Genomic DNA, 26,480 nt, shown 5'->3' with positions numbered 1-26,480 from the left:
AGGATTAGAGCTCATGGTGGGAGTATGGCAGCAGGCATGGTGCTGAAGCAGCAGCTGAGAACTTACATCTGAACCACAGGCTCCTGGGAGGGAGGGGGGAAGAGAGAGAGAGAGAGAGAGAGAGAGAGAGAGAGAGAGAGAGAGAGAGAGAGAGAGAGAGAGAGAGAGAGAGAGCTCTAAGTGGGGTGGCATGGGCTTTTGAAACCCAGCCCCAGTGACAGGCCACACCTCCCTAGTTCTTCCCAAAGAATTCCACCAATTGGGGACCACGCCTTCAAATCTATGTGCCGGTGGGGGCCATTCTCCTTCAAACCACCGCACTGTAACTATTTGGCGTGGGTGGGTGGGAGAGGTGGGGAGTATGACTGAGTGAATCTGGGTTTCACCTGGATCTGGAGCTCCCCAGAAGTCATGAACACATTTGTGGATCAACGTATGTGTGGAGTGGTTTTTGTGTCAACTTGATACAAAGCAGAGTCATCTGAGAGGTAAGGACATCAGTTTAGAAACTGCTTTAGTAAGATTGGGCCGTAGGCAAGCTTTTAGGGCATTTTCTTAACTAGTAACCAATGTGGGATAGCCCAGGTCATTCTGGTGCTGCTACCCTTGGGCTGGTGGTCCTGGGTGCTGTAAGGAAGCAGGCTGAGCAAGTCATGAGGAGCAAGCCAGTAAGCAGCACCCCTTCATGGCCTCTGCATCAGTTCCTGCCTCCAGGTTCCTTCTTTGTTTAAGTTCCCACCCTGACTTTCTTTGATAAAAAACAGTGATGTGCAAGTGTAAGCCAAATAAACCCTTTCTTTCCTCCCCAAATTGCATTTGGTCATAGTGTCTCATCATAGCAATAGAAACCCAAACAAGAAAGTGGAAAGGGAGTCCTGGTTGCTTTGCGGATCCTGGGCCTGCTTGCGCCTCTACAGAAAGAACAAGGCTGGTGTGTTGGAGATCTCTTCCAGAGGAGGGCTTATTTTACAATGGTTAAAGAAATAGATCCATCCTCTTGTTCTGTCCATTTCTGTTGGATTGATCACTAGTATCTACCGGCTTGTGTTTTGCTGCCCAGAAGAGGTAGAAAGCCTGGGAACCTCCTACAGCATACCTTGGCCATTGTTTTCTAGCCCCTTCTGGGATGAGACATAACTGCCCGTGAAACTAGCCTCAAACAGGTGCTGTTAAAGCCTCATTTAACCCAAGGCTTGTGTGTAGGATTTGAGTGACTCTTGTCTCCTGCTTGTGTCGTACACTTGAAAGATTGTCTTCACATAACAACCTGAGCCCCTGCTGTAAGATGAGCCCAGAGAGAACAAAAGAAGGAAGGACAGGTGGGCAGCAGTGGCTCTGGAGATGGAAGTGGTTTAGTGACCAAACCTCAGCCTGGACCTGTGACCTTTACAGCTGTGGGAGATTGAGAGCTGCCTGATCCTTTTACAATGAGTGGAACTGAGGCCAGAGAGTTGGTCGATGTTCTCAAGGATGGGCAGGAAGGGCAGAGAGAGGCTGGGCTGCCCACACCTCATGCAGCACCAGCGCAAAAAGGCTTGGCCTGTCACATGAAGATGCTAGCTAGGGAAATTTGGAGCTGCCTTTGTCCTCAACTTGTGCTAAATGGCTACCAAGACCATTTTGGGCTCAGGGTCCTTATATATAGATAGAAAACTAAAACAAGTCCCTCCCCCCCCCCGCCAACTCCCCATTGTGTCAGCCATGGGGAAGCCTCCTCCCAGGGATTGTGGGCAAGTCTGAACTTGATTTTCATTTCAATAACTAAAATCTAGCAGTCAGAACAGCTGTTGGGAAGGTGGTGGGGAGCAAATCATAAGCACCCGGCTTCACAGTGCTTCAGAAACTGAGTCAGCTCATGCAAAACTGGACGTGTCACCTTCTAACAGAGCCTTGGTCCCACCCAGTTCCCTGTCTCCAGCCCAGAGAGTCTGTGCCGGTGGGTCTCACCATTCCCAAATGCCACGAATCTTTAATACACTTCCTTGTGCTGTGGTGACCCCCAACCATAAAATTATTTTTGTTGCTACTCCATAACTGTAATTTCACCACTGATATAAATCCTAATGTAAATACCTGACTTGCAGGATATCTGATCTGTGGCCCCTGTAAGAGGGTTGTGACGGTTGAGAATTGCTGGTCTATGCCATTCAGTGTGGCATTTTTTTCGGGCTTAACTAGGCGGAACCTCTGAGCTGCCAGGCTATCTACTGCTTGGCTTGACGCTTGAGGTATCTTGCTGTTTCCCTGCTCACGGTACCCTGACCCAGACCCCGACTGCTCAGGATTGATTTAATTTTGTTTTTGTGATCTTTACCTCCCCTAGATCAGAACTTCTTGTCTTTTTTTTAATGCTACCTAGCTAGAGTATTTTTTTTCCCCTAGTCAGTCATTTTTATAAAAAAATTTTTTTTTTTGGTCCTTAGATTAAGAGGTTCGTCAAAATTGTTGCAAAAGCTCTGATTTAACTTCTTACATTTAAAAATGTAAAGGAAAAACTCTACTCTGTTGTGCTTGTTGCGGCTTTTACCTGTGATTCTGCAAGAAGTGATCTATTCTTCCTGACTCTTGGTGACTTTTTTTCTGAAATCCACAAGCCCCCAGCTGTAAGTAGTCTGCCCCGTGGCAGCCTACTAAATGGTGTGTCCTGTCCAGGGTGTGTCAAAAGAAGCCACAGACTGAATGCAGAGGGACCAGAAGTGTGTGCCTCACCCCTACGAATCCTCGATAGATTTTCTTGCAGGAATGTTTCCAGCCTTACAGAAAGGGCTGGTTCTTCAAGGAGACAACAGAAGCCGAGGGCTTCTATTCCTGAATCCTCTTTAGGCTCTTCTCACAGTTCCTACTTATTTTTATGGTTAAAAAAAAAAGATCATTTGTCTTCTGGTGTTGCTATCAAATGGAAGAAAGTTGATTATAAAACATGCAGTAAGAGGCTGAGGATAGCCTGGGAGATTGTCACGCTTATTCTGTGACCCATGCATAGAAAAAGAATGTGTTTCTTTTGTTTTATTAAGTATTTTTTATTTTTTATATATGCATTTATATTATTACACATATGTACAATAAACTACCTACAGCAAGAAGAGCCATGAAACAAACAGGAATTATATAAATGCTATCTTTTTAGTGTTTTGGCTATTTGCATTTGGCAGCCTTGAAGAGAACATCGCTCCTATCTTAGTGGGTCTAAAATTCTGAATGTAAATCAATATCTATCATATCTCTTCATTATCAACTTAAGACGTCTGTCTAGACCTAAAAACATCTTAACTCCTAAACAACTGAGCATAATTGTAAAACTAAACTATCTGGTCTTCAACCCCATCAGAGACTTAGGTGGGGGCATACAGGTTAGCAGCTTCCTAAATGAGAAGATGACAGAGACAGTTTGCTACCTGAGCAGTCACCCAAAGGAAAATGTCTAACTGAAGCTGGCTGATAGTGTCAGAGTTTTAGTCCATTACAGTCGTGATGAGAAGCAGGGTGGCACACAGGCAGACATGGTGCTGGAGAAGGAGCTGAGAGTTCTGCATCTTGATCCCACAGGCAGCAAAAGGAGACTATGTGCCACACAGGGCTTAGCTTGAACATGGGAGACCTCCAAGCTTGCCCTCACTGTAACACATTTCCTCCAGTAAGGTCACACTTATTCCAACAAGGCCACACATCCTGTAGGCCAAGCAGAGAATGTGTTTCTTAAGGCTGTGGATGCAAAATACCACAAGGCACAGTTCTGGAGCCTAGAAGTCTGAACCCACGGCATCGTCCGTGGTGGCTCCTTCGGCATCTGCCAGGACAAGAGCCCTTCTCATCGGCTTGTGGGTGGCTGCCACCTCCACAGCTCTTCGTGTCACCTTCCTCCTGCGTGTCTGTCTCTGTGTCCATATTTCCCAGGTTTTTAAGGACACAAATCATATTGAAATGGGTCCCAACCCTAATGACGCCATTTTAACTTCTTGCTTCTGTAAAGACCCTATCCAAGTAAAATATTATGCACACGCACACTCTGGAAACATCTTGGTGTTTATAATTAAGAGGTCACTGCCCCTGTCTTCCGTCTTCCAGATTCGGAGGTCAGAGATAGTGAAACAGAGTGGAGATCAGAATCCTGCTGGAGGCCGTGTGTGTGTGTGTGTGTGTGTGTGTGTGTGTGTGTGTGTGTGTGTGTGTGTCCCCGTTCGTCCGCATCCCTGTTCCTGCATATTCAACATCCTTCTCTCTCTTGCTGTCTCAGGGAATGGATTAAGCCTTCAAAGATTTAAGAAATGTACTCTACCTCTGGGATTTGAAGGGAAGTCGGGAAGCAGGGCGACCTAGTGAGGAGAGGAAGGGTTTGGCCCATGGCTTCTGTGGTTGTAGCCCACACTGTGTACAGATCACTTGAGCACAGTTCCTGCTGTCTCTGAGCCACAGCTGCCATGTCAGTAAACAGGGGTAACACTCAGGATCACAATGAGGCCTAAATGATGTCATTTGCCAGACATGCTCAGTGTCGTACTGGCTGATAAAGGGCTTATAATTGCCACCTTACATACCACAACTTAGAACTGTTCTGTTCATCGTCTTTCTGTAGGAAATAGTAATAATAGTTTCCTCTATTTGCACAGCACTTTACAGTTTTGTAAATTAGTTGTCTTATTCTTGGAGCGTTATGGTATTTTATTTTATTTTTAGGGTTTTTTTTCCCATTGATTTTTAATTAGGTGGATATATGGGGGCGGGGGTATGTGCATGTGAGTGCAGGTGCCCAGAAAGTCCAGAAGAGGGTGTTGGATCCCCTCAAGCTGGAGTTTCAGGTGGTTGTGAACCATCTCATGTAAGTGTGGGAATCAAACTTAGTGTTCTGGAAAAGCAGTACATGCTCCTATCCACCACGCTATCTCATCAGCTCTAATATGCATGCATGCACATGCACATACATCTGTTTACTTGGTTGTTTATTACTGGGGAGGGTGCCATGTATAGAGGTCAGTCCTCACCTTTTATCTCCTGAGCCATATCACTGACCCTGTTTTGTTTGTTTCTGGACAGGGTGGAGAGAGGTCTCATATTCCATGCCTGCCATGAATTCCTCTGATCCCCCTGCCTCTACCTCCCCCATGCTGAGATTACAGGCATACACCAGCAGGCCTGGCAAGTAGTCTGTTGTAGTCTCCTTGTACACAATGGGTAACTGAGTCAGAGAAAATTAGATGCGTGGTGGCAAAGAGCAGCTCTAGAAATGAGCATTAGACTTTTTCATGCATGGCCTTTATGAAAAAGGAAAATAAAATAAGGCAACGAGGTGAAAAAGATCCCACCTTGATGCTTTGCAAAGACATCTCGAAGTGTAGCCTTTTGTCAGTCTTTGAAAACTTTGTTGCATAGCAGGTTGAACCTTGCTTGCCCTAAATGCTTTTTATTCTCTTAAAGTGATTTTGTAGTGTTACTAGTGTGCTTGCATTTTAACTGCTGCCCATCATAGACGCTTAGCTGTGAAACTGTCCAAATGTAGCTTTATATCCATACTGAAAATTTTTCAGAGATTTCAAGATTTTGGATTTCTGTATTAAGGATAGTCAACCTCTGTGTCTATATGTACCAGTTTCCTAAAGGTGAAAACAGTGCATTGTTGTTTCACTCTTGAACAGTGCTTTAGTTTGTAGCTGGGAACATAAGCTATGTCACCAAGGGGCAAGTACTATCTAAAGGGTAAGTCCCCAGAAGTGGAATTGCTGTATCAAAGGGTCAGAAATGGCCAAATGACCCTCCACTGAAATGGGGCCACTTCCCATGTCCACCAGTACTGTATCAGACAGAGGTTTCCCCATAGCCTCAGCAAGGCTGCATTGTTAGGCTTAGGAGTTTTGCCCATCTGATTGGGTATGAAGTGATATCTCAGTGTGGTTTTAATTTACATTTCTCCTCTGGGTAAGGCTGAGCATCATTTTCAATGCATAAGAGCTATCTGTGTTTCCTTTTTCTGTGAACTGTCTGTTCCTACACTTTGCCCATTTTTCTGATGACGTTTGATCTTTCATGTCAATTCCAGGGCCTTTTTTCCAATTCTGGCTGGATGGACCCTTTGTCTGGGAACTGAAACACTTGCCTCAGGTGGTCATTTGATGCCTGTCCTTTCTTTTCTTTTATATTCTCATATTCTCTTTGTCTCTCTCTGTCTCTTCTCTGTGTGTCTATGTCTGTCTGTCGTCCATCACTCCCCTCCCTTCCCCTCTCTCACCTCCTGTATCTCTCTCTCTCTCTGTCTCTCTCTCTGTCTCCCTCTTCTCCTCTCCCACTCTCCCTCTACCTCTCTCCCCCTCCCTCTCTCTCCCTCCCTCCCTCTCTCCCTCCCTCCCTCCATCCTTCCTGTTCTTTCTCTCTTAGCAGGACAGAGGCTCAAGCATCCCCTGTTCCATTTGCCTCTTGATTTTACTCGCTGTGATTTTTTTCATGTCCATATTATGGATTTATATATAATAGAAAAGGTCTGAAATAACATGGAAACAGAGTTGACTGTCAGCACAGAAACCCATAGAATGTTGGTACTGGGAAGGGGTCAGGGGTCAGCCAGGCCATGAGTTACAAACTGGTGGCTTGTGGTTGGAGTCTTCCTGTAGATATATTTTCATTGGCTTATTTAGTATTGGCCCCTGCAATGTCTTTACATTTTGTGAATTAGTCTCCAGTATGGTAAAATCGGGAGATCTCACTCTGCTTTAAAGTAGCAGGAATCTCGACCTCCACCGGATTGTGCCTCTCTGGCCACAATGGGGAAAAGGAGCAGCCTCCCCTCTCATCCCCACCCTGAGCAGATGCTCAGCTCTGCGTTCTCTACCCCATCCCCCTGCATCCCTAAAACAGAGGGCGCCCATCATTCACCATTCATTTATCCCTGCTTAGCTGTGTGTTTGTCTTTATAATGATGAAAAGGAGGGGACCCTTTTGTGAACTTGTTTCTTTCTCAAAGTAGACATGTGAGAGATAGACCAAGATGGAGGCATGGAAAGGAAAAGGGTTAAGAGCATATTCCTTGGCTGAAATGCAGCCCATTGGCTGACTCCTGCAGCAGGCCTCTGTGCAGGGCGTATGCACTGAGGACACCGGGGCCACTTTGATTGCTGGTCGCTGGAGACATTTGACTGTGACTCTTGACCACTGATTCAATAGCCTAAAGATACCACCCTTCTAGAAAACACACAGAGTCACTGCCAACACTGTGTCCTTCGTGAGAGCGGTGGTCTGCAAGGACCACTTAGATAATAGTAAGAGCAGTGTGATCTGCTTTTGGCTTTTCAGACAGGGTTTCACCATATAGCTATGGCTATCCTGGACCTTGCTCTGTAGGCCAGGCTGGCCTTGAACTTAGAGATCCACATGCCTCTGCCTCCCCAGTGCTGGGATTAAAGGTGTGTGCCACCACCACCTGGCCAGTGTGAATTTTGTTGTTGTTTTAACAATTAAAAAAAAAAAAAAAGATTTACCTTTTAAATTTTATGTGTATGAGTTTTTGCCTACATGTATGTACGCAACATGTGTGCAGTACCCACAGAGGTCAAATTGGGTCATTGGATCCTCTGGAACTGGAGTTAGAGAGATGATTATTAGCCAACATGTGGGTGCTTGGAATGGACCTGGGTCCTTAAAAAGAACAGTCCTCTCAACCTTGGAGCCACCTCTAGCCCAGAAGCTTTGCTATTATATGTGTTAACGAGCAACTGATTTTAAAATACTTAAAAAAAAAAAAAAAAAATCAGGTATTTGTTTGGGCAAAGTTCCAGTTCCCATAGCTGGATAGTAGGAATCAAACTATTTTTTTCCTTCTTCTAATCAAACAAGAAATAGATAAGAGAGGAAGCTGGAGAGGTGATAGGTGACTCAGTCAGTGTATCTTTCGAGAAGCTGGATGGGATGCTGTTCCTTACACTTGTGGGAGAAAGACTCAAAGGGGCAGCATATGGCCAGTGATGAAACCAAGGATGGCATGGGGTGGGGCTGACCCTGAGGCAGCATTTGGGGGCTGGGCTGAGGCTATAGAAACTAGGAGAGTGTTCCTCTTTCTCCATATCCTTGCCAGCATGTGGTGTCACTTGAATTTTTGATCTTATCCATTCTGATGGGTGTAAGATGGAATCTCAGAGTTGTTTTGATTTGCATTTCCCTGATGACTAAGGAGGTTGAGCATTTCTTTAAGTGTTTCTCAGCCATTCGATATTCCTCTGTTGAGAATTCTCTGTTTAATTCTGAGCCCCATTTCTTAATTGGGTTATTTGGTTCGGTGGTGTTTAATCTCTCAAGTTCTTTATATATTTTGGATATTAGACCTTTGTCAGATGTAGGGTTGGTGAAGATCTTTTCCCAGTCTGTAGGCTGTCGCTTTGTTCTGTTGACAGTGTCTCCTGCCTTACAGAAGCTTCTCAGCCTCATAAGGTCCCTTTTGTTAATTGTTGACCTTAATGCCTGGGCTGTTGGTGTTCTGTTCAGGAAGTTGTCTCCTGTGCCAATGTGTTCCAGGCTCTTCTCCACTTTTTCCTCTAACCGATTTAATGTCTCTGGTTTTCAAATGGTATGTACTCACTTATATCTGGACACTAGCCCAAGGGGCATGTCCCATGAAAGTCTTCACTTACCTGCAAAGTGGGTCAGAAGGCAGGACATCCTGTTGGGACTCTAGGTGAGAGAAGCATGAGAGAATGGGGAAATAGAAGGATCCAGAGGGTCCTAGCAACCTACAAGAAGAACATTATAATGGGCGAATCTGGGCCCAGGGGTCCTGCTCAAACTATGGCACCAGCCAAGGACAATATGTGCAGTAAACTTCAAGCCCCTACCCAGATCTAGCCAGTGGAGAGTGGGGACTGACTTTCACACAAACTGTAATGCCCCATATTTGACCACGTCCCCTTGATGGGGAGGCCAGGTGGCACTCAGAGGAAGGATAGCAGGCTACCAAGAAAGACTTGATACCCTATGAGCATATACAGGGGGAGGAGGGCCCCCTCAGTCATAGACATAGGGGAGGGGAGTAGGGGGAAAGCAGGAGGGAGGGAGGATACAAGGGCTAGGATAACAATTGAGATGTAATATGAATAAATTAATAAAATAGTAAAAAAGAAAGAAAGAAAGAAAGAGAGAAAGAAACTAGAAGAGCTGAGAAGTGTCCAAAGCAGGAGGGAGGGAGGATACAAGGGCTAGGATAACAATTGAGATGTAATATGAATAAATTAATAAAATAGTAAAAAAGAAAGAAAGAAAGAAAGAGAGAAAGAAACTAGAAGAGCTGAGAAGTGTCCACATCCTTGCAACCACCTTTCTTGCCCATCTCCCAAGATGGTTCCAAGGGTTGCCTAGATCTGAGACTTGTTCCTCCAGCCAGTTCATCATACTTTGTCCCCTTGTCCCACTCCTGTCCTAGGGCACACTCCTGCCTCTGTCCTACCTTCTGGAGACACACAGGTACTGACTGATGGCTGTCTCCCTGCCACCCTTGTAACTATATGGATCTTTGTAAGTCTTCTGGAGCTTCCTGATGCCTTAAAGAAATCCACAGAACTTGCTGTGGTCTGTAAAAACCTTTGTAGTCTCCCACCTTGCAGCCCCTACCTCTAACCACAGCCTGAGTCTACCTAAGCCTCCATCGTTCCTGGCCACTGCCATGCTGTCATGTTTTAGTTACAGCAAAACACAGAGTGAAATTTCTCCTTTTAATTATTTTCTAGTCAATGGGTCAGGAATGTTAAGTATGCTCACAGTTTGTTCAGCCAATCTCCATACATTTCACAAATAATCTTAAACTATAGCCATTAAACAGCTGCACCCCATTTCTGCTCCTGTCCTGAGTGACTAACATTCCACTTTCTGCCTCTGAGAATTTGACGGTCAGTCTTTGGGAGGCCGAACCAGTGGGACTGTATATTTCCTACCATTTTGTGCCTGGCTTATTCCACCTGGCATAATTTCAGTGTTGAAGCATGTGTCTCAGTTTCCTTTCTTTGAAGGCAAAGAAACATTTCAGTTTGTGGATATACCACAGTTTTGTTTGTCTGTTCATTGATTGATGGATACTTGAGTTCTTCCTACTTTTTTGTTTGTTTGGGTTTTTTGTTTTGTTTTGTTTTGCTTTGCTTTTGTTTGCTTCCTTGTTTGTTTGTTTTTGAGACAGGGTTTCTCTGTGTTGTACTGGCTGTCTGAGAACTCAATCTGTAGACTATCCTTGAACTCAGAGATCAGCCTGCCTCTGCCTCCTGAGTGCTAGAATTTAATGGTGTGTGCCAACACTGCCTGATTCCTCTTTTATTTTTTTTTTTTCCATTTTGAATACCACTTCACACATGTCATTTCTTTACATTGGGGGATATTTACATATGTGTATTAAGAAATCACATGAGGGTACCCTTGTCTGGACTAGATTTCATTTATGTTTCATATTTACCTTTCATTCACTAAAAATGATTTTGTACCATATGTCTAGTCTTGTTTTCTTTGTAAGTAGATGGATGTGTCTTTGTGGGTGGATATGTGTATCAATGTGCGTTGGGGTCAGAGGTCAGCTTATCATTCCTCAGGAGCTTCAGACAGAGTATGCTGTTCGCATGGAACTTGCCAAGTGGGTTAGACTAGCAGGTCAGCGAGCCCTACAAAGCACAAGCCACCATGCCCAGCCTTTCACGTAGGTTCTGAGGGTGGAACTCAAGTCCTGATGCCAGAAATACTTTGCCAAGTGAGCCATCTCTGCAGCCTGAAATCCTGTTTTCAGTTCTTTTGACTTTTTTACTCAGTAGTGATGCTGGGACCTATACTAGTTACTTATTTTTAAAACTTTCTGAGGAACTGCCATACACTTTTCTGCAGTGGTTGCACTGACTTATATTCCCACCAGTGAGGCGCATGGTTCCAATTTCTTCGCATCCCCAGCAACACATTTCATTTTTATTTTTTAATTGTAGCTATCCTAGCAGTGGGCGGGTCCCCCGTGGTTGCAGCATGCATGTCCTTGATGCTTGATGATGTCACACACTGTTTCCTAAGACTGCAAGCATGCATGTCGGACCACACTACACTTATTTCACTACTTTTACACTATGCCCACCTGGTTGAATATGGGTTCCTTTTTACCTACTGTTGATTTTGGTGATGAAACTCTATGAGCCTAGTTCTTCTGTAGCTCCAAAATGTGCCCTAGTTTTGTCCCATTTGACCCTTCCTTATGAAGAAGGCAGGAAAGCAGAACCTAGTCCAGCAAATGATATTCCCATTCCTCCCCCCTCCCACCCCCGCTCTCCTCTGTAGCTTGTTTGTCCCCTGTTGGGTACTTTCACAGCTCGTTCTCCTTCTCTGCCTTTGTCATCCATCTTCTGTCCTTCCTGTCTCACCTCCTGCCTGGATTTGGGTCCTGCGGTTCCTCCTCCGCTGGGCCCTGGGGTAACTTTCTGACAGTGTCCTTATCTCTAGGCCTGCTCCTGTTCACTGCTGCCGAGTGTATTCTGTAACACTAGTATCACCGCTTGGCTGTTTAATGCAAGTTCTTGGATGATTCTTCAGGATAAGGACCACACATGTCAGTGGCACATAGGCTGTCCATGGCAGCCCTGTCTTCACCTTTATCTTGGGCACCTGTCTGAGCCTTGGGCTGGGAATGCCCAAACAACCTCTTGTCTGATTGTATGCCTGTACCCAGATATCCCCAACGTCCTGGTCTTCCTGTCCAGTGAGACTCCTAGCCAAGCCCACCCTTGCCGGCTGCAGTGTCTACCTGCCTCTTGACCGTGGGGCCTGTCTGTAGTGTGATTGTTACAGTTTTCCACCTCCAGTTGGGTCTGGCTCCCAAGAGCAGAGGCAACATAACCCAGTGCCTCTCACAGTGTAGGTGTTTGTAGAGAGGAGGAGGGAAATAGAAATGGAAAGTGTGATGTCTCTGATCTAGGCACTGCCCTCTGTCACATTCTCCCAGTCCAGGGTAGCTGAAGTTAGCAGGAACTCCCACAGTGACCCAGTTCAGAATTGCTTCTTTCTCTGGCCACCCTGAAACAAACTGACCCCGGCCTACCTTCTGGTAAATGAATCCCAGCACGGATGACTCATATGTGTGTGACTCAGGCTCAGCCGCACAGCTGGAAGGGCAGCCAGCACGTCTCCTGGGGAGGGCAGGCTGCTGGGGAGAGTCCCAGGCAGGCATGTGGCAGGCAGCCTCTTTCACCCCTGTGCCTGCTCCCTGGAGCAAGTGTCTAAGCTGTCCTTTCTCAGCCTGCATGGCAGCACTGTGTTCTGGTCAGGAGGCAGAGGCAGGAGGATTGCCACAAGTTAGAGTTCTATATACAAGATCCTGTCTGTACAAAGAAACAGTTCTTCTGCCTGACCTATATAATCGCCCACCATTTGCTAAAGGCCTATTGTAATTTTAGACACTACACTGTAGACCTCATCTTGTAAATCCTCAGAGAAACCCAGCAGCATAAAGTACGAGCAAATATGTACTCAATGCCCCCAATGCACATGCACACAGTTTCTTGAAGTGGCGCCATTTGCATTCAGGGAAGGTCTTCTCTTTTCAGTTAAACATTTCTGGAAACACCTTCACTGATAGACCCAGAAGTATGTTTCCATGGTTATGGTTGTCAGCATCATCCCACAACACTTAACATTACTTCATCTATTTTGTTATAAAATCCTGTAATACAGGAGCTCTTATCCTTACTTCAGAGGTAGAAACCCAAGGCACTGCAATAGACATAGAGGTGCCTCACAGTGACATAGCAGGTAAAGGACATAGGGGAGGAAACCGAGGCCCAGAGAAGTTAATCATTGACTCAAAGACACATGGCCAGGCAGTGATGGCCTTCTGTGCTCTCCTCCTGAGACTGTAGAACCATGTAGACATGATGATGAAGACTTGGTTCTCCATGGCCCTCCCCCACGACTGCTTCCCAAGGACCAAGCCCTGAGGTGAAGCAGGGTGCTGGGACCAGAAACTTTCTTCTGAGCTGGGACTGCAGGATACGGGGAGCACTTGAGAGTACACTATGCTTTCCATCTCTTTCCCCTTTTGGGGTATCATAGCTCCTCCTCACCTGGGGGATGCTGATAAAATCCTTCTTACCCCACAGACAGCGAGACAGTCCACTACCACTATGGGCCAAAGGACCTGGTCACCATCTTGTTCTACGTCTTCATCGCCATCATCTTGCATGCTGTGGTTCAGGAGTACATCTTAGACGTAAGTGGCAAGCTTGCATTCCGAGGTCAGAAACTGGGGTTCCCTTAAGATAGCAAGCCTTACCTTGGAGAAAACCACAGCTCTGATTCATTCTGTCTCCTAACTTAGAGTCTATAGTTAGCCCAAGAGGCTAGACTCCTTTGCCACACTTTGTCTCTTTTCTCTCTCCCTCCCTCTCTCTCTCTTTCTCTCTCCCTCTCTCTCATAGTTCTTTAGTTCACACATAGGGTAGCAGTTCATGGGGGGAAAGCTGTCTGAAACACAGCATTAGCAAGCATATCCTTGGGGGTCTTCCAAACACAGCATAACCAGAAGATGTTTTCTCTATGCAGAAGCTAACAGCTTTAACACCTGCTTTCTCGAAGTGCTTGCCTGAAACTCAGTACCCAGTAGGCTTATGCTAAATAGCTTGGGTTGTAAGGAGTTCAAACTACTAACTCTTTCTCATGAAGGAATGTACAATCTGCCAGGTATCCGCATGCTCACATACTAATGTGTGGAGTTTTCTTTCTTCTTTAGAAAATCAGCAAACGCCTTCATCTCTCCAAGGTCAAGCACAGCAAGTTCAATGAGTCTGGACAGCTGGTCGTCTTTCATCTCAGCTCGCTGGTATGGTGCTTCTATGTGGTAGTAACGGTGAGTAGTCCTCATGACTGCTGGAGAGTGGAAAGGCGAGCCACCAAGCAGTCCCCTTCATTGCTGATGAAATCAGTACCAGGGGCTTCAAGGGAAGAAAAAGAGCCAGGAACAAGAATCTTAGGATTAAAACTCATTTTGCATTCTCCTGGTATTGTAGCAAGAGGCTAGATGAAATACTACAGATGCCAGTTAAGCACGTGTTATGCTTTTTACCCATATTACATGATACCAGTGTCCACAAAGCTCTGTATTGTTCAACCAGCCTTGTCTTCAAACACCATCCCACAAGGTAATTTTCCCTCAGTACTGAACCTTGTACATGTAAAGAAAATGCCCTTCGCCTGAGCTACACCCCCACCCATAAGACAAACTCATATTCACTCATACCCCTGATGGTGACTTAAGGGTCCCAAGCTCATTTTTTTCCAGTATGTCCACAGCCATGCACTTCCAAAATAGTGAGCATGGAAGCATAGCCTGGCCTCAGAGGTCTGGGTCTAACTATTTGTGCCGCTATGACAAAATACCTGATGTGAACTACTGGAAGGAGGGAAGAGTAATGCTGGCTCATAGTTTCAGCGCTTTCCGTGTGAGATGCCTGAGTCCATTGCTTTGAGCCTGAGGAAAAGCGAAACATTGTGCTGAAATGTGGAGCAAAGCAGCTCCCCTCACGGTGGCCAGGAAGCAGAGACACAGAGAAGGAACCAGGGTCAATGTACCCCCTTCAAGGGCATGTCCCAGTGACCTACTTCCTCCAGCTAAGTCATAGCACTCAGTCAGGTCACTTCTCTGAAGCCACAGGCCTGAGTAGTACACCTGGAACCAAGCTATAAACGTGTGAGGTTAAGGGGTGTATTTCATGTCTGACCAATTAACAAAGGCCAGCGTCACCCTTCTGCACTTCAAATCATTTGATAGAGAAAAATAAATCCTCCAGACTCTGGATTGGCTGGGCGTGGTGATGCACGCCTGTAATCCCAGCACTCAGGAGGCAGAGGCTGGTGGATCACTGTGAGTTCAAAGCCAGCCTGGTCTACAAAGTGAGTCCAGGACAGCCAAGGCTATACAGAGAAACCCTGTCTCAAAAAACAAAACAAAACAAAACAAAAAAATAAACAAACAAAAAGAACTCGGGATTGCCATTCGGGGTTCACTATAAGGCAAGCCTGCCTCTTTTACTGTCCCATTAGCACCCACTGTCATCTGGAACACCTCTTGTCTGTAACCAGGTCCCAGCAGAAACCCAGGCCTGGGGTTTGCTTCATCAGCTCTCTGACCTCAGAGACTCTTCACCGTTCAGCTGCCTCCCCCTCTGCTCTCACTGACAGAGATGGGCCCTCCCATCGTGAGGAACCCTTGTTTCCAGAGCTGAGTGCCTGCTGCATAGTCTCAAAGCAGGAAGCAACACGTCTTTCTTGTGTGTTGCTTTTATTCCCATTATCGGTTCATCTCTGAACACTTTTTTTTTTCCAAGCAGCACACTAGGAATTTTAAATAAGAGACCAAAGACTTCCGTCCTCTCAGAGCGAGCTCACACAGTCCACTCCCAGGGACAGAGCTACATTGCACCAGAAGGGCCATCCCCTTTGTGTAGTGCAGATGGACACTGTCCCTGTGGACCTTGGGATCTCAGGCCTCTCCCAGCTTCCTGACACTGAGTCCATGCCCAAGTGGACTCTTGAGACAAAAAGGCCTCAGAATACCAAAGACGCTGGACTGTTTGCAGGAGTTCAGGGGGCATTGCCTCATCTCTGACGCCCTTCTTTTCTTGCATCCTCACCCCAACATCCTGAAACTCCAGCTGTGAAGACAAGCCTCTTCTTAGGGAAGTTCCCAGGTTTTTCATCTTGTAGAGAGCCCATCCCTGACTCAGCATGTCAGCCAGACATGGAGACCAGGGGAGCCATGCCGGCTTCTAGGTTTAGTTCCAGCTCTGGCTCTCACCTCCTCTGTCCCGACCACCTGCATGGGAGGAAGGACACTGAATCGCATGAGGAGTTGTTTTTTGTAAAAGGAGTGAAAGCACCTGGATTTCAAATCTTAGATTTCTGTTGCAGTGCGAGTTTGACATGATTTTTCTCTTTTCTTCATTTCCCAAAGTCAGAAAAAAAAATCTTGCCTGTTCTACCTTCAAAATTCTGAAATCCTCAGCACTGCTTTTCTATGTGTGTTGCTCCCCTGAGTCCCACAGGCCCCCAAATGGGTCAGATGTTGGTGATATGCCCCCTGGCATCCCTGGTAGGGGTCAGGGATGCTCTTTTCCTTCAGTTCAAGGGACAGTCTCACAAGCAAGCTTATCTGGGTCCAGTGGTTACTAATGTAAAGGACACAGAACCAACCCTCTCTGCCCTCGGCCTACACTGAGCTGTCTGCCTTTACTGCAGAGACTGCTTCCATTCTGGGCCCTTCACCCAGCTCATTATCTGTTCAACCAGATGGCTCTCTTTAAAGCACAAGTGAAATCATGTGGTCTCCTAGTTAAAGAGAAGCTCCCCCACCAGCTGCAGCGAAATTGTTTTCCTTGCTTGTGTGACCTGGGCCCTAGTGCCTCACTGGTGACATCTGCGTTGGACTCAGCACTCTAGGCTCACCTCTGCTCCCCTAGCAGCTCTGCTGGCTGCTTCCTTCGCTGGAGTGCTGTGTCCGCAGGCATCATTCATGTGGCCAGCCCTTTCCTGCTGTCCAGCCTCCACCTAAGTGTCACTCCCTTAGAGCACCCTCCCCGTTTGTATTTTCCACATCATGCCCTTTATTGGTGTTTTACTGGTGTGTGTGTGTGTGTGTGTGTGTGTGTGTGTGTGTGTGTGTGTGTGTGTGTGTGTGTGTGTGTGTGTGTACAAGAGAAAGAGAGAACGTATGTATATGGGTGCCCATGGAGGGCAGAAGAGGGATGTCAGATAGATATCCTGGAACCAGAGCTGAGGGCGTTTTGAGCCGCCTAACATGGGTGCTGAGAACGAACTCTCTGGAAGAACAGCAAGTGCTCTTAACTGCCAAACCATCTGTCCAGCTCCCTTTTATCAGTTTCTTAAGTAATGAATTGATTTTCCGAAGCATCATCAATGATCAGGTATTTGTTGCTGTTGCAGTTTGAAAAGAAAGCAAGAATGTACATCAAATTCCTTATCGGAAATGCCAGTCTTGCTTGAGTATTTGACACAGATACCTTTCCTGGATGATATACAAACGGAGCACCGAAGAGTGTGGATGATTTTTCTAAGAATGTCAAGGAAAGGGGAGAAAAGCAGAGAGGGACTAGGGGAGGAAAAAGAACCAGAGCACCCTGCTTAGTGGAAGATGCACAGGGCCTGCATTTACTATCCCTCGTCTCACCAGATGTATGACCTCATATGTGAAAACTCCAAACCCAGTACAGAGAAAGCCAGGCATCGGAACGGGGTGCTGTCTACAGGCTGGTTGCCTTGGGGTGATGTTGAAATACCTGCTTGTTTCTGATAGGCAGATGATGACACTGAGGATATCAACATCTAGGTAGCAGCTGGCTGTGTTATGTCTGAGCTCTGCTAGTTTTGTGGTTCTTGTTTGAACAGCAGAAAAGGAGGCTACTAGGAAAATTGCTCCAGCATGCCGAGGCCTTGCACGGGTAGATGTCAAGAATCCAAAGAGAGCAAAGTGTTTCACATGTAACCCCAAGCCGCCTGTCCAGGTCATGGTTTGGGCTGGAAGGGGTTACAGCACTTGCTTTGTCGTGTGTGACCCCAGAACTCATGCGCCTTGGCATGCCTGAACTCGGGAGGCAGCCAGCCCCAGCCCTCCTTTATCCTCCTCCCTCAGACAGCTGCCTAGACTGAGCTGGAAAGGGCTCCTCACAGAGCCTGGTGAGTCACTTTTCCTTTGCTCTGCCTCCTCCAGTCCCAGTGGACTGGACATTTGCAAGCTGGCAGCATTTTTCTGAGGAGGATTTTTTTTTCCCTTGGCCTGTGAGCTTCCAAAATCTGACCTCTCTGTCTCCTAAGTGAAGAGGCCAAGCGAGAAGTTCCTGTTTAAACATAGAAGCCCATCTAGGCCTTGGGTCTGTGGGGCACCACGATTCCTGGCCAGTCTTTTTGGCAGACATCACACACACACACACACACACAAACACACACACACACACACACACACACACCCCACCCTCAGTCTAGGAAGTACCACTCTTCTTGTTAAATACATAGCTGCTTCCTCTAGGAAGGGACTATCTCATCCTTTGGGGTTTCCTGGAAAGAGACTGAGTGTGTCACTGTCCCTGAGGGCAGAGGTCTGACAAGAGCACAGACACGAATGGCATAAAGGGAGGTGAGACAGAGCAGAGGGGTGGGCGTGTCAAAGCTCACCACCACCACACACCGCCATCCCCAGTTCCCGGAGCCCAGTGCCCCTGTGCTTCCCTGTGTGTGTGACCCAGGCAAGAGGAAGGTAGGGATGAGCAGAGATGATGGTTGAGACTCTTCTTTCCAGTGTAGGTTGCTGTTTCTACAATGATCCAGGTATCTGATTGGCCCCATCACTTAGACCACTTAGCTCACTGTGCTCCTGGAAGGCCAGGGTACACAGATGCCGCAGGTGAGAGGGCCTTGATGACTCGAGGACAGGTGGGGGCCCTTCACTGGAACCAACCTTCATAGGAAACAGCAGCTGCAGCTCTAGCACACAGTAGCTCTGAGTAACGAGCTCTGTGGACTTTCTCATTCTCCAGCCTTGAAGAGGCCCCACCCTGCATCACAGGGTGACATGTTAAGGTTCTCAAAAACTTCTCATCCAAGCCACCACTCAGCTGATGTCGTGAAGTAACCTGCCTGAGGTTCTGGGGTCAGGAGGTTGGTTGCGCAGCTCAGATTGTAGCTGGGATACTAAACAAACCTCATTTCAGATCTTTCCTATCTGTTCTCTCATTCCCTTGTTTTGTTTTTTTCTTCTGCAAGAGGTGACACCTTGTCTGGGTGATAAACGCCTCTCTTGATTTGTTTGTTTTTTCCAAAAAGAGTTGTTGAACGCGCTCACTATTTATTCACTCATTCGCTCCATCAAGTGACATTCTTCGTGGGCTCCTGCTGGATGCGGGTGTTTCCTCCGCTGTCGTGTAATCTTATATTAGAGGCTCTTCTCACCGGCCCTTGGGATGCAGTAGATCTTTGGCCGAGGGGATGTCTTGCTTGGGATTTCTATTGCTGTGATAAAGCACCACGAGCAACTTGGGAGGAGGGGGGAGGGTCCGCTTATGCTGTCACAGCTCGTTGTCTGTCATCCGGGGAAGTGAGGGTCACAGGGTGCCTACAGTCTGGAAGCAGGACAAGATGAACACCAGTGCTCAGCTCTCTTTCTCCTTTCTATCCTGCCTGGGAGTACAGTCCCTATGGAGGTGACACCCACAGTATGAGAGTCTTCCTTTCTTTGCCCAGTTTAGAAACTTCCTCGTAGACATGAGCAGAGGAAGATTCTAGATTCAAGAACCTGCCAAATTGACGGTCGACATCAACCGCCATGATGATGTGAGAAGCTTTGGTCTCCAGTGGGTGTCACAATTGCTTCATTATGGAAGCAATTCCTGAATGTACACACGACAGATACTGCACTAGACGCTGGCACACGAACTTGCATTTATTTCCAACAATAGCTCTGTAAACTTATTATTTCAATTTACACATGAGCCTGGGGAACTGCCACGCTGTCTGGGTAGGCATAGCTTCTTTCAGACCCCTCTTCAGACACAGCCTGCCGGGCCCCAATGCCTGACACGTCCCTTGACAGTTGGACAAGTGCCAGTGGCTCTTGCACACTTGGGTCCTTTGTTTCCAAAAGCTGTTTGTTCCTCCTGAGAGTGGACGGAGGCCGGGTGTTTCAGTGATCCCTGGGCCAGTCAAGGCCCCAGCAGGCCACATGGCCACATCTCTAAATGCCTTCTCTTCTCACCCACGCAGGAAGGATATTTAACAAACCCAAGAAGCCTCTGGGAAGATTACCCACATGTGTACCTCTCGTGAGTATCTCGATGACTCATTAAGGCCAGTGAGGACCAAGCTGGGGTTGCGGGCAGTAGGTCTGTCTTTGAGAACCTCCACTGTCTGTATTAGCTTCATCCATAGAGGTGCCTAGACTGCATGTGACAGATACAACAGAAATCTCCATCAGGGCCTCTGGCTTTGTGCCTTATTGGAGACCCCTTGAATTCATAATGCATCTTCCCTTCCACACTCATGTCCCTGGTTGTGATGCTGCCAAGGCCTGTGCCTACCTCCCCCCAGAGGCCACCCTGTGTCCCTTAGACCTCTCAGAGTAGCAGCAGTGAAGAGTGTGGAGCTGAACAACTGAGAGCCTTTCTGTTGTTGTATTCAGTGGTCCCACACACAGTGTGCTGTAATCAGCTCCCGCCTTAGCTTTTCTTTCTGGAGAAATGTGTTTGGCCGCTACTGCTTCCTCTAATGGACATGCGTGGCCCTTTAATTGGTCCTATACATGGTGCTGTGGGTGTGGTGATCTCTTTACCAACCCCTCTCTCCCTCCCTTGCTGGTCCTGCTTGTCACCCACAAACATGGCTTAGGCCTTTCCTTGTGTTCTTAGCAAATGCCCTGGGCATGTTCTTGTTGCCTGACTCCCTCATCTCCAGCTTCCAGGTGAAGTTTTTCTACTTGTGTCAGCTGGCCTACTGGTTGCACTCACTACCTGAGCTTTACTTCCAGAAGGTACGGAAGGTGAGTGCTCCCTTCCCCTGCCCACCTTGGAGGCCTCTCTTCCCTCCAGCCTTCCTGTTGTTCCCAGTGTCCTCTCCTCCCCCTTTCTCGGGGAGCATGATGTGTTGGCTGATGATGGAGTCAGCCTCTGCACCTGATGTGTGGCCATTGGCAAAATCTAACCTAACCCAGTTACTGGACAGAGAAGATCTTGCTGTCCCCACTTCTTGTTGTAGTCTCCCTCGGAGTAAAGCTGGACGCCTCTTCTTACTTCCAGTATCTTCTTTCCCATCCCTGACCTGCCTTTTGGCAACAGGCTTGAAGCCAGCACCTCATCCTTCTTGTTACTGACCCAGTCTGTGGGATGCCTATGTGACACCGGACTGTGGGAGTAGGGAGACCTGGCCCTTCCTTCTTCCCCTTACATAACACCCCCCCTCCCCCTTCTCTTCTTATTCATTTAGAGAATGCCCATGCTCACTGTCCGCCCATCTCTTTTGCAGGAAGAAATCCCCCGTCAGCTGCAGTACATTTGCCTGTACCTGCTTCACATTGCTGGGGCATACCTCTTAAAGTGAGTGAGAGCAGAGCCAGCCCCATTCCCTTGCCCTTTTATGCCCCTGTGTCTAGCCACGTGACCACTCCGCTAGCAGGCATTGAGTAGACACCAGCTGTTTGAAGGACTCCCAGGCTATGACTTCGAAAGTGCAAGACCCTCTTCTTTCCAGGGTCCATTCTCCGACTGGTAGGGAAACAGCCACAAGAAAGGCAGCCGTGATACATTCTGCTACAGTTTGTACCACTGACCACCAGAACCCAGAGTGAGGGTTAGCCGCCCCAACTGGAGGCAGAGCCAAGGGAGTCTTCTAGTGAAGCAGTCCTTTGAACTGTGGCTTTTCAGCCGGACACTGGGCTCTTGCCACATGGACTGCAAACGCTGCTGGAGCATAGAGCCCTAGAGTTCATTTCAGTTTGACTTGTAAGGAAGTAGAGCACAGTTGGCTGTTTGCTTGGTCCTCAAGTGAGAGGAATTCCTGTGTTAGGCCTCCAGTGTCTCTTACAGACAATATATTAATGAATGGGCTGCTCCATTGGTAACTGGTCTTCCCAAGAGTTTTTTGTGTGTACAGAGTAGGACCCACACTTTATATAGTGTAGCCTTTGAGAACTTTGCTATGGTGCTCCGACATCCTGGGGCCCCGTTTCTGAGGAGCTCACAACAGGCTTCCTGTGACAACTGATATGGGTGCAGTTTGTGTGTGTGTGTATGTGTGTGTGTGTGGGGGGGTCCTCCAACTCTCAAGCTCTGGCTTTCTGTCTCTGGAGGTGGAGGGCCATGGCAGCTGTTCCAGCTGTGCCTGATGTCAGGTGCTCGCAACCCACATGCAGAGGGATTGTGGCGACTGCTTTGCTCCCCAGCAGTGTGTGTTCAGCACCACACAGTGGGAGAGCTATCTGAGGAAGCAGGAAGTCTTCATATATGTACCCGTAATCCTCAGCAACATTGTTCTAAGCCCCTTCTGTGTGATTCCTGTGGAGTGAGAACAGAAGGTACCAGATAGCCATGACGTGTAGGAATTGGGTTCATTGTGGGGACAAGCAAGGGCAGCTGGCCCAGGTGAAACAGGCCAAAGACTAGGGCATCGGCACAGGAAAACTGCCTGAAGGTGCAGCAGCTAAACTCACGAAGGGGAAAGTGTTGTCCCACCCCCAGAATGGAAAGCAGAAGCCAGGCAAAGGGAGCAGCCTGAGCTGCTCTGGGGCTTCGTGCTGAGAAGGTAAGGCTCTTCTATCCTTCTTTCCTTCTAGCCTGAGCCGCCTGGGCCTGATCTTATTACTGCTGCAGTACTCGACTGAGTTCCTTTTCCACATGGCTCGACTCTTCCACTTTGCAGATGAGAACAACGAGAGGCTGTAAGTGGGGCTGCTGGGTGCTGGGCTGTCCAGAGACCTCTAGGGTGGGACCTGGGCATCTCCTGTGGTCGGAATGGTTGGAGAGACTGTCTCTGGGTGTCAGCTGCCTCCTTGTGTGCAGGCAGTGCCCCACGCTTATTTCTCTTCTGGGCCCTGTTTGATTCCCTATCCCTGGGTTGCCTCTGGAGAGCAGGTGAAGGTTCCCTGAGGGGCTCTCAAAGCTGACATTCCTTTTCCGTCCCTGTGAGCAGGTTCAATGCCTGGGCTGCTGTGTTTGGGGTCACGCGCCTCTTCATCCTCACTCTGGCTGTGTTGGCCATTGGCTTTGGATTGGCTCGGGTGGAAAACCAGGTGTTTGACCCCGAGAAAGGGAACTTTAACACCTTGCCTTGCAGGTGAGTTGGCAGAAGCCTGAGGTGGTGAACTGGGGCTCTCCGAGCACAGTCAAGCGCCTCTTGAACATGGCACATCTTCACAGAAGGTTGGGGAGCAGACGACCCTTGAGTCTACCATATTTAGGGGGCAAGTCTATTGACAGCCGTCTCCTGCTCCCATCAAACGTGTCACTTCTCAGCTTTGCTGCCCTGGGACTACAGTCAGGACCCAAGTCCAAATGTGACACAAAAGCCCTCACGGTCATTCAGCGCATCACGGTGCAGGGGACATGTCTCTTCCAAGCCAGGTTGACTGTGATACCCTCGTACGACTTTGGAGCTTCTTCCTCCGTGTCTTGCTCTGTGGCCTTCCGTAACATCAAGGAAGGCAGCCAGGCAGCTAGGTGGTCCACGGAGCTATAGGTACTAGAGTGTGTGTGGCCTCTTTAGGGTGGCTCCCCTGACATATGTGACTGATGTACTAGAAAGGAATTATTTTGGCACTCTTGTAATCTAGTTCGTTTGAATGTTACCAATATTTCTGTAGCTTGTATTGGCCTTATTATGAGCCATGCATATGGGAGAGAGAACAGCCGAGGAGGATCTGTAGGTATGGGATTAGTATGGTTGTGATGTTGGGTATGCAGCTACCATCACCTCCCTCCCATCACCTCTGGGCCTTCACCTTACATTGCTGCATGGTACAAGAACAGAGGCTGACTGAAGAACACACTCTTCCTGGTGCTAGTGTCTATGGGGAGGGCAGGAGCTACAGGGATCTGGCCTGGTTTCCCCCAGACCCCCTTCTGCAGGCTGTGGAACCCGAACCTTACCCTTAGATCCGTTTCTGCCCCTCCACAGACTCGGCATGCTGCTGCTAGTGTGTGTTGCCCAGGCCTGGCTCATGTGGCGCTTCATCCACTCCCAGCTGCGGCACTGGCGGGAATACTGGAAGGAACAGAGTGCCAAGCGCAGAGTTCCAGCTGCCCCTAGGCTTCCAGCCAGACTCATCAAAAGAGAACCTGGTGAGTGCCACAGCTGTGGCAGAGAGCAAGCGAACGAGCGGGTGAGGTCTGTCTGGGATGGAGGAAATAGTTGGGACCGGCTCTTAGGTCCTCCATAGACCACTCCTTCTGGCTCCTCCTTCCAGACCCTTCTCTCTGAGTTTGGGGCTCAATGACCAACATGTAGCTGGGCATAACCAGAGACCCAGTGTGCACAGGCTGGCCTGGCTGTAACAGGGCCTGGGAGCCCTGGCCACTGTGATTCATGTCAGCGCTGGGCGGGGACTCCTGGAAGGAAGTATGTCCTCCGGGTAGCTTCTGGCATCCAGCCCAGCCCTGCTGTTGTTGTTGCTGCTGCTACTGTCACCCTGTCACCCATGTTCTGTGCTACCCAGTGGCCGTGTCCTCACCTTACCTTATGCCTAACATCTCGGCCCACCCCGGCATCCCAGGCTGTCAGCTTCCCATCTCTCTTTAGGAATGACTCACAGTGCTAGGGAGGAGCAGCAGGGATGGGACAGCTCCACCTCCTCTGGCTCCTGAGCATCCTCGAGTGATCCCCTATGCACACACAAGTCTTCAGACATCCCAGCCTTAATCTACTGCCCCGCCTGGGGGCCTGTCTGCATGCCTGCTTACTGACTCACCTGCATTTTTCCAGGCAGCTGCCTGCCTGGCAAGAGCTCGTATGTTTGCTTCTGTGCAGCTGTGTGTGAGAAAGCCTGAGGGACAGGGGTTTGGAGGAAGGGTTTCTATGTGGCTATAACTCTTTGAATTTGTGGAGGCTTTTTTCTCTTTTCCTTTTTTTTTGGGGGGGGGGTTGCTGTTTGTTTGTTAGTTAGTTTTTGGGTTGTTTTTGAGACATGGTTTCTCTGTAGCCCTGGCTATCCTTGAACTTTCTCTGTGGACCAGGCTGGTCTCAACTGTCTCTGCCTCCCAAGTGCTGGGATTAAAGGGGTGTACCACCACTGCCAAAAGAGTGTCAGACTTCGCCCCTGCAGTATCTTGTTCCCCATCTTGTCTCCTTGTCACCATCCCTGTTGCTGAGACCCATTGGTCCCCAGCAGGGCTGAGGGGCTGGGAGTACTAGAGGAGCTGAGGGATTCAAGCAAGCATTGCTCAGACCTGTGTTGCCTGCTGCCTGGTCCTCAGTTTTTGTGTCACCTTAGATGCCCTTCGCTAAAAGGTAGTCACAACTAAACACCTGAAGCAAAGCCACTTATTGAAGACACTAGGTCAGGCAGCATTCTGCTCCAGACTGTCTGCTGGCTTCCATTGGCTACAGCCTACTTACTCTTTGGATGGTCTGCATGCAACAAGACCATGTCCCCATCCATCAGACACTCCTGCCTTCCAGTGCCTGCCTCCATTTTCCCGCCTCAGTGTCAGCGGCAACACAACGTACACCTCTTCTCTCCATTCCCCAGGTTACCATGAAAATGGAGTAGTGAAAACAGAGAATGGAACCTCCCTACGGACTAAGAAACTCAAGTCTCCCTAAGGCCCAAGCGCTGAGAGCAGGGATCCTCTGGGTGAGGGCCCGGCAGGGAGATGAGGAACCCTGGCCCCCAGCTCAGCCTCTGCATCCTCCCGGCCGTGCTCCATCTCCCTCACAAAAACCCTTGGCATCAAAGGGAGAGTCACTTTCTACCTTCTGGTCTTTCTCTTCTTTCATAAATCATTCTCAATAAAGCCAAAAAAATGCTCCTCTCTTGCTCGCTAGAGCCACCTCCTGGCCTCACCTCTGTCCTGTATTGGCTTTCTCGGAGGCCTCCATTTTCCTAGTCATCTTTCTGCTCCTTGCTCTCTCTTCCTTCACAGCTGCTTCTTTCTCTCTCTCCTTCCTGACTTTAATGTGCAATCTCTCTGATTTTTACAACGGGAGGGAGCTAAGATTGCAGCCCTGTCCCTCAGAGCCAGGACGTGTCAATCTGGAAACCTCTTGCCAAGGAGCTTCCCCTAGAGCTGGTGGCGGATCCTCTGTGGCCCTTGTGTGGCCGGGCAGGAGGCGGAAAGGCTGTCCCTCTCGGATCACAAGATTCTTGGTGCTGACTGTGACTAACAAGACGTAGGATTCTGGTTCTACACGTCTGATCCCAAAGTGTTTCGCTTTGGGACATGGTGACTTAATCCAGAAAGACAGTGTTAATTAACTATTGAGTCCCAGGACTCCAAAGAGCTTCCAGTGCTGCATCTGAATTGGAAACCAGCCTGCCTTCGCTCTTGGGTGGGGGTGGGGGGGTGCTAAGGAGGACGTGCCTCCCCACTGCTACCACAAGAGCAAAGTGGGTCAAACAGCTGCCTCTTCTGGAAAGGTGGCTTGATGAAGATGACAGAAGAGTCGCTTTGGACAGTTCTGCAGCGGCGCCAGCTGCTGGGCTTTCACTACCCCATCCACCAGCATCTACAACCAAATGAGACGGCAGTTACAAACCTGCCCAGGACATGCTGTTCCCAAATCCATAAGCAGGCTGTCCCACCCCGGGGCCAGGCTTGCAGCCTTGACTTCATCTCTCTACTGCAGAAACGTGAAGCCTCGAGGACTCCAGCCCCTCGTGGTCCCCTGTTGTCCCAGGGAAGGTCACCTGGCCACTCTCCCTCTGGCCTCACCTGAGTGTCACTTGCTGATGTTGGTGAACACACCCAGAGCCTGATACCGGGATGCCTCAGGGTCACGCTGTGTCGGGA

General features: G+C 48.4%; 1 protein-coding gene across 1 annotated transcript in view; it reads left to right on the top strand.

Moving 5' to 3' along the window:
* Tram2 (translocation associated membrane protein 2) overlaps positions 1-26,204 on the top strand; it is a 71,991-nt gene extending 45,787 nt beyond the window's left edge. The window contains exons 3-11 of the mRNA XM_051152956.1: positions 13,083-13,192; positions 13,712-13,828; positions 19,750-19,808; positions 20,437-20,521; positions 21,004-21,074; positions 22,310-22,414; positions 22,666-22,809; positions 23,650-23,813; positions 25,220-26,204. Coding sequence (XP_051008913.1) covers positions 13,083-13,192; positions 13,712-13,828; positions 19,750-19,808; positions 20,437-20,521; positions 21,004-21,074; positions 22,310-22,414; positions 22,666-22,809; positions 23,650-23,813; positions 25,220-25,293 — 929 coding nt within the window. The 3' untranslated portion in view covers positions 25,294-26,204. The remainder of the gene's footprint in view (positions 1-13,082; positions 13,193-13,711; positions 13,829-19,749; positions 19,809-20,436; positions 20,522-21,003; positions 21,075-22,309; positions 22,415-22,665; positions 22,810-23,649; positions 23,814-25,219) is intronic.
* Positions 26,205-26,480: the final 276 nt, after the last annotated feature.

Source organism: Acomys russatus, chromosome 11 (assembly GCF_903995435.1).
Source record: "Acomys russatus chromosome 11, mAcoRus1.1, whole genome shotgun sequence".
NCBI classification, from domain to species: Eukaryota; Metazoa; Chordata; class Mammalia; order Rodentia; family Muridae; genus Acomys; species Acomys russatus.
Note: the sequence above shows the minus strand (reverse complement) of the source record. Positions and strands in the feature narration are given on the sequence as shown.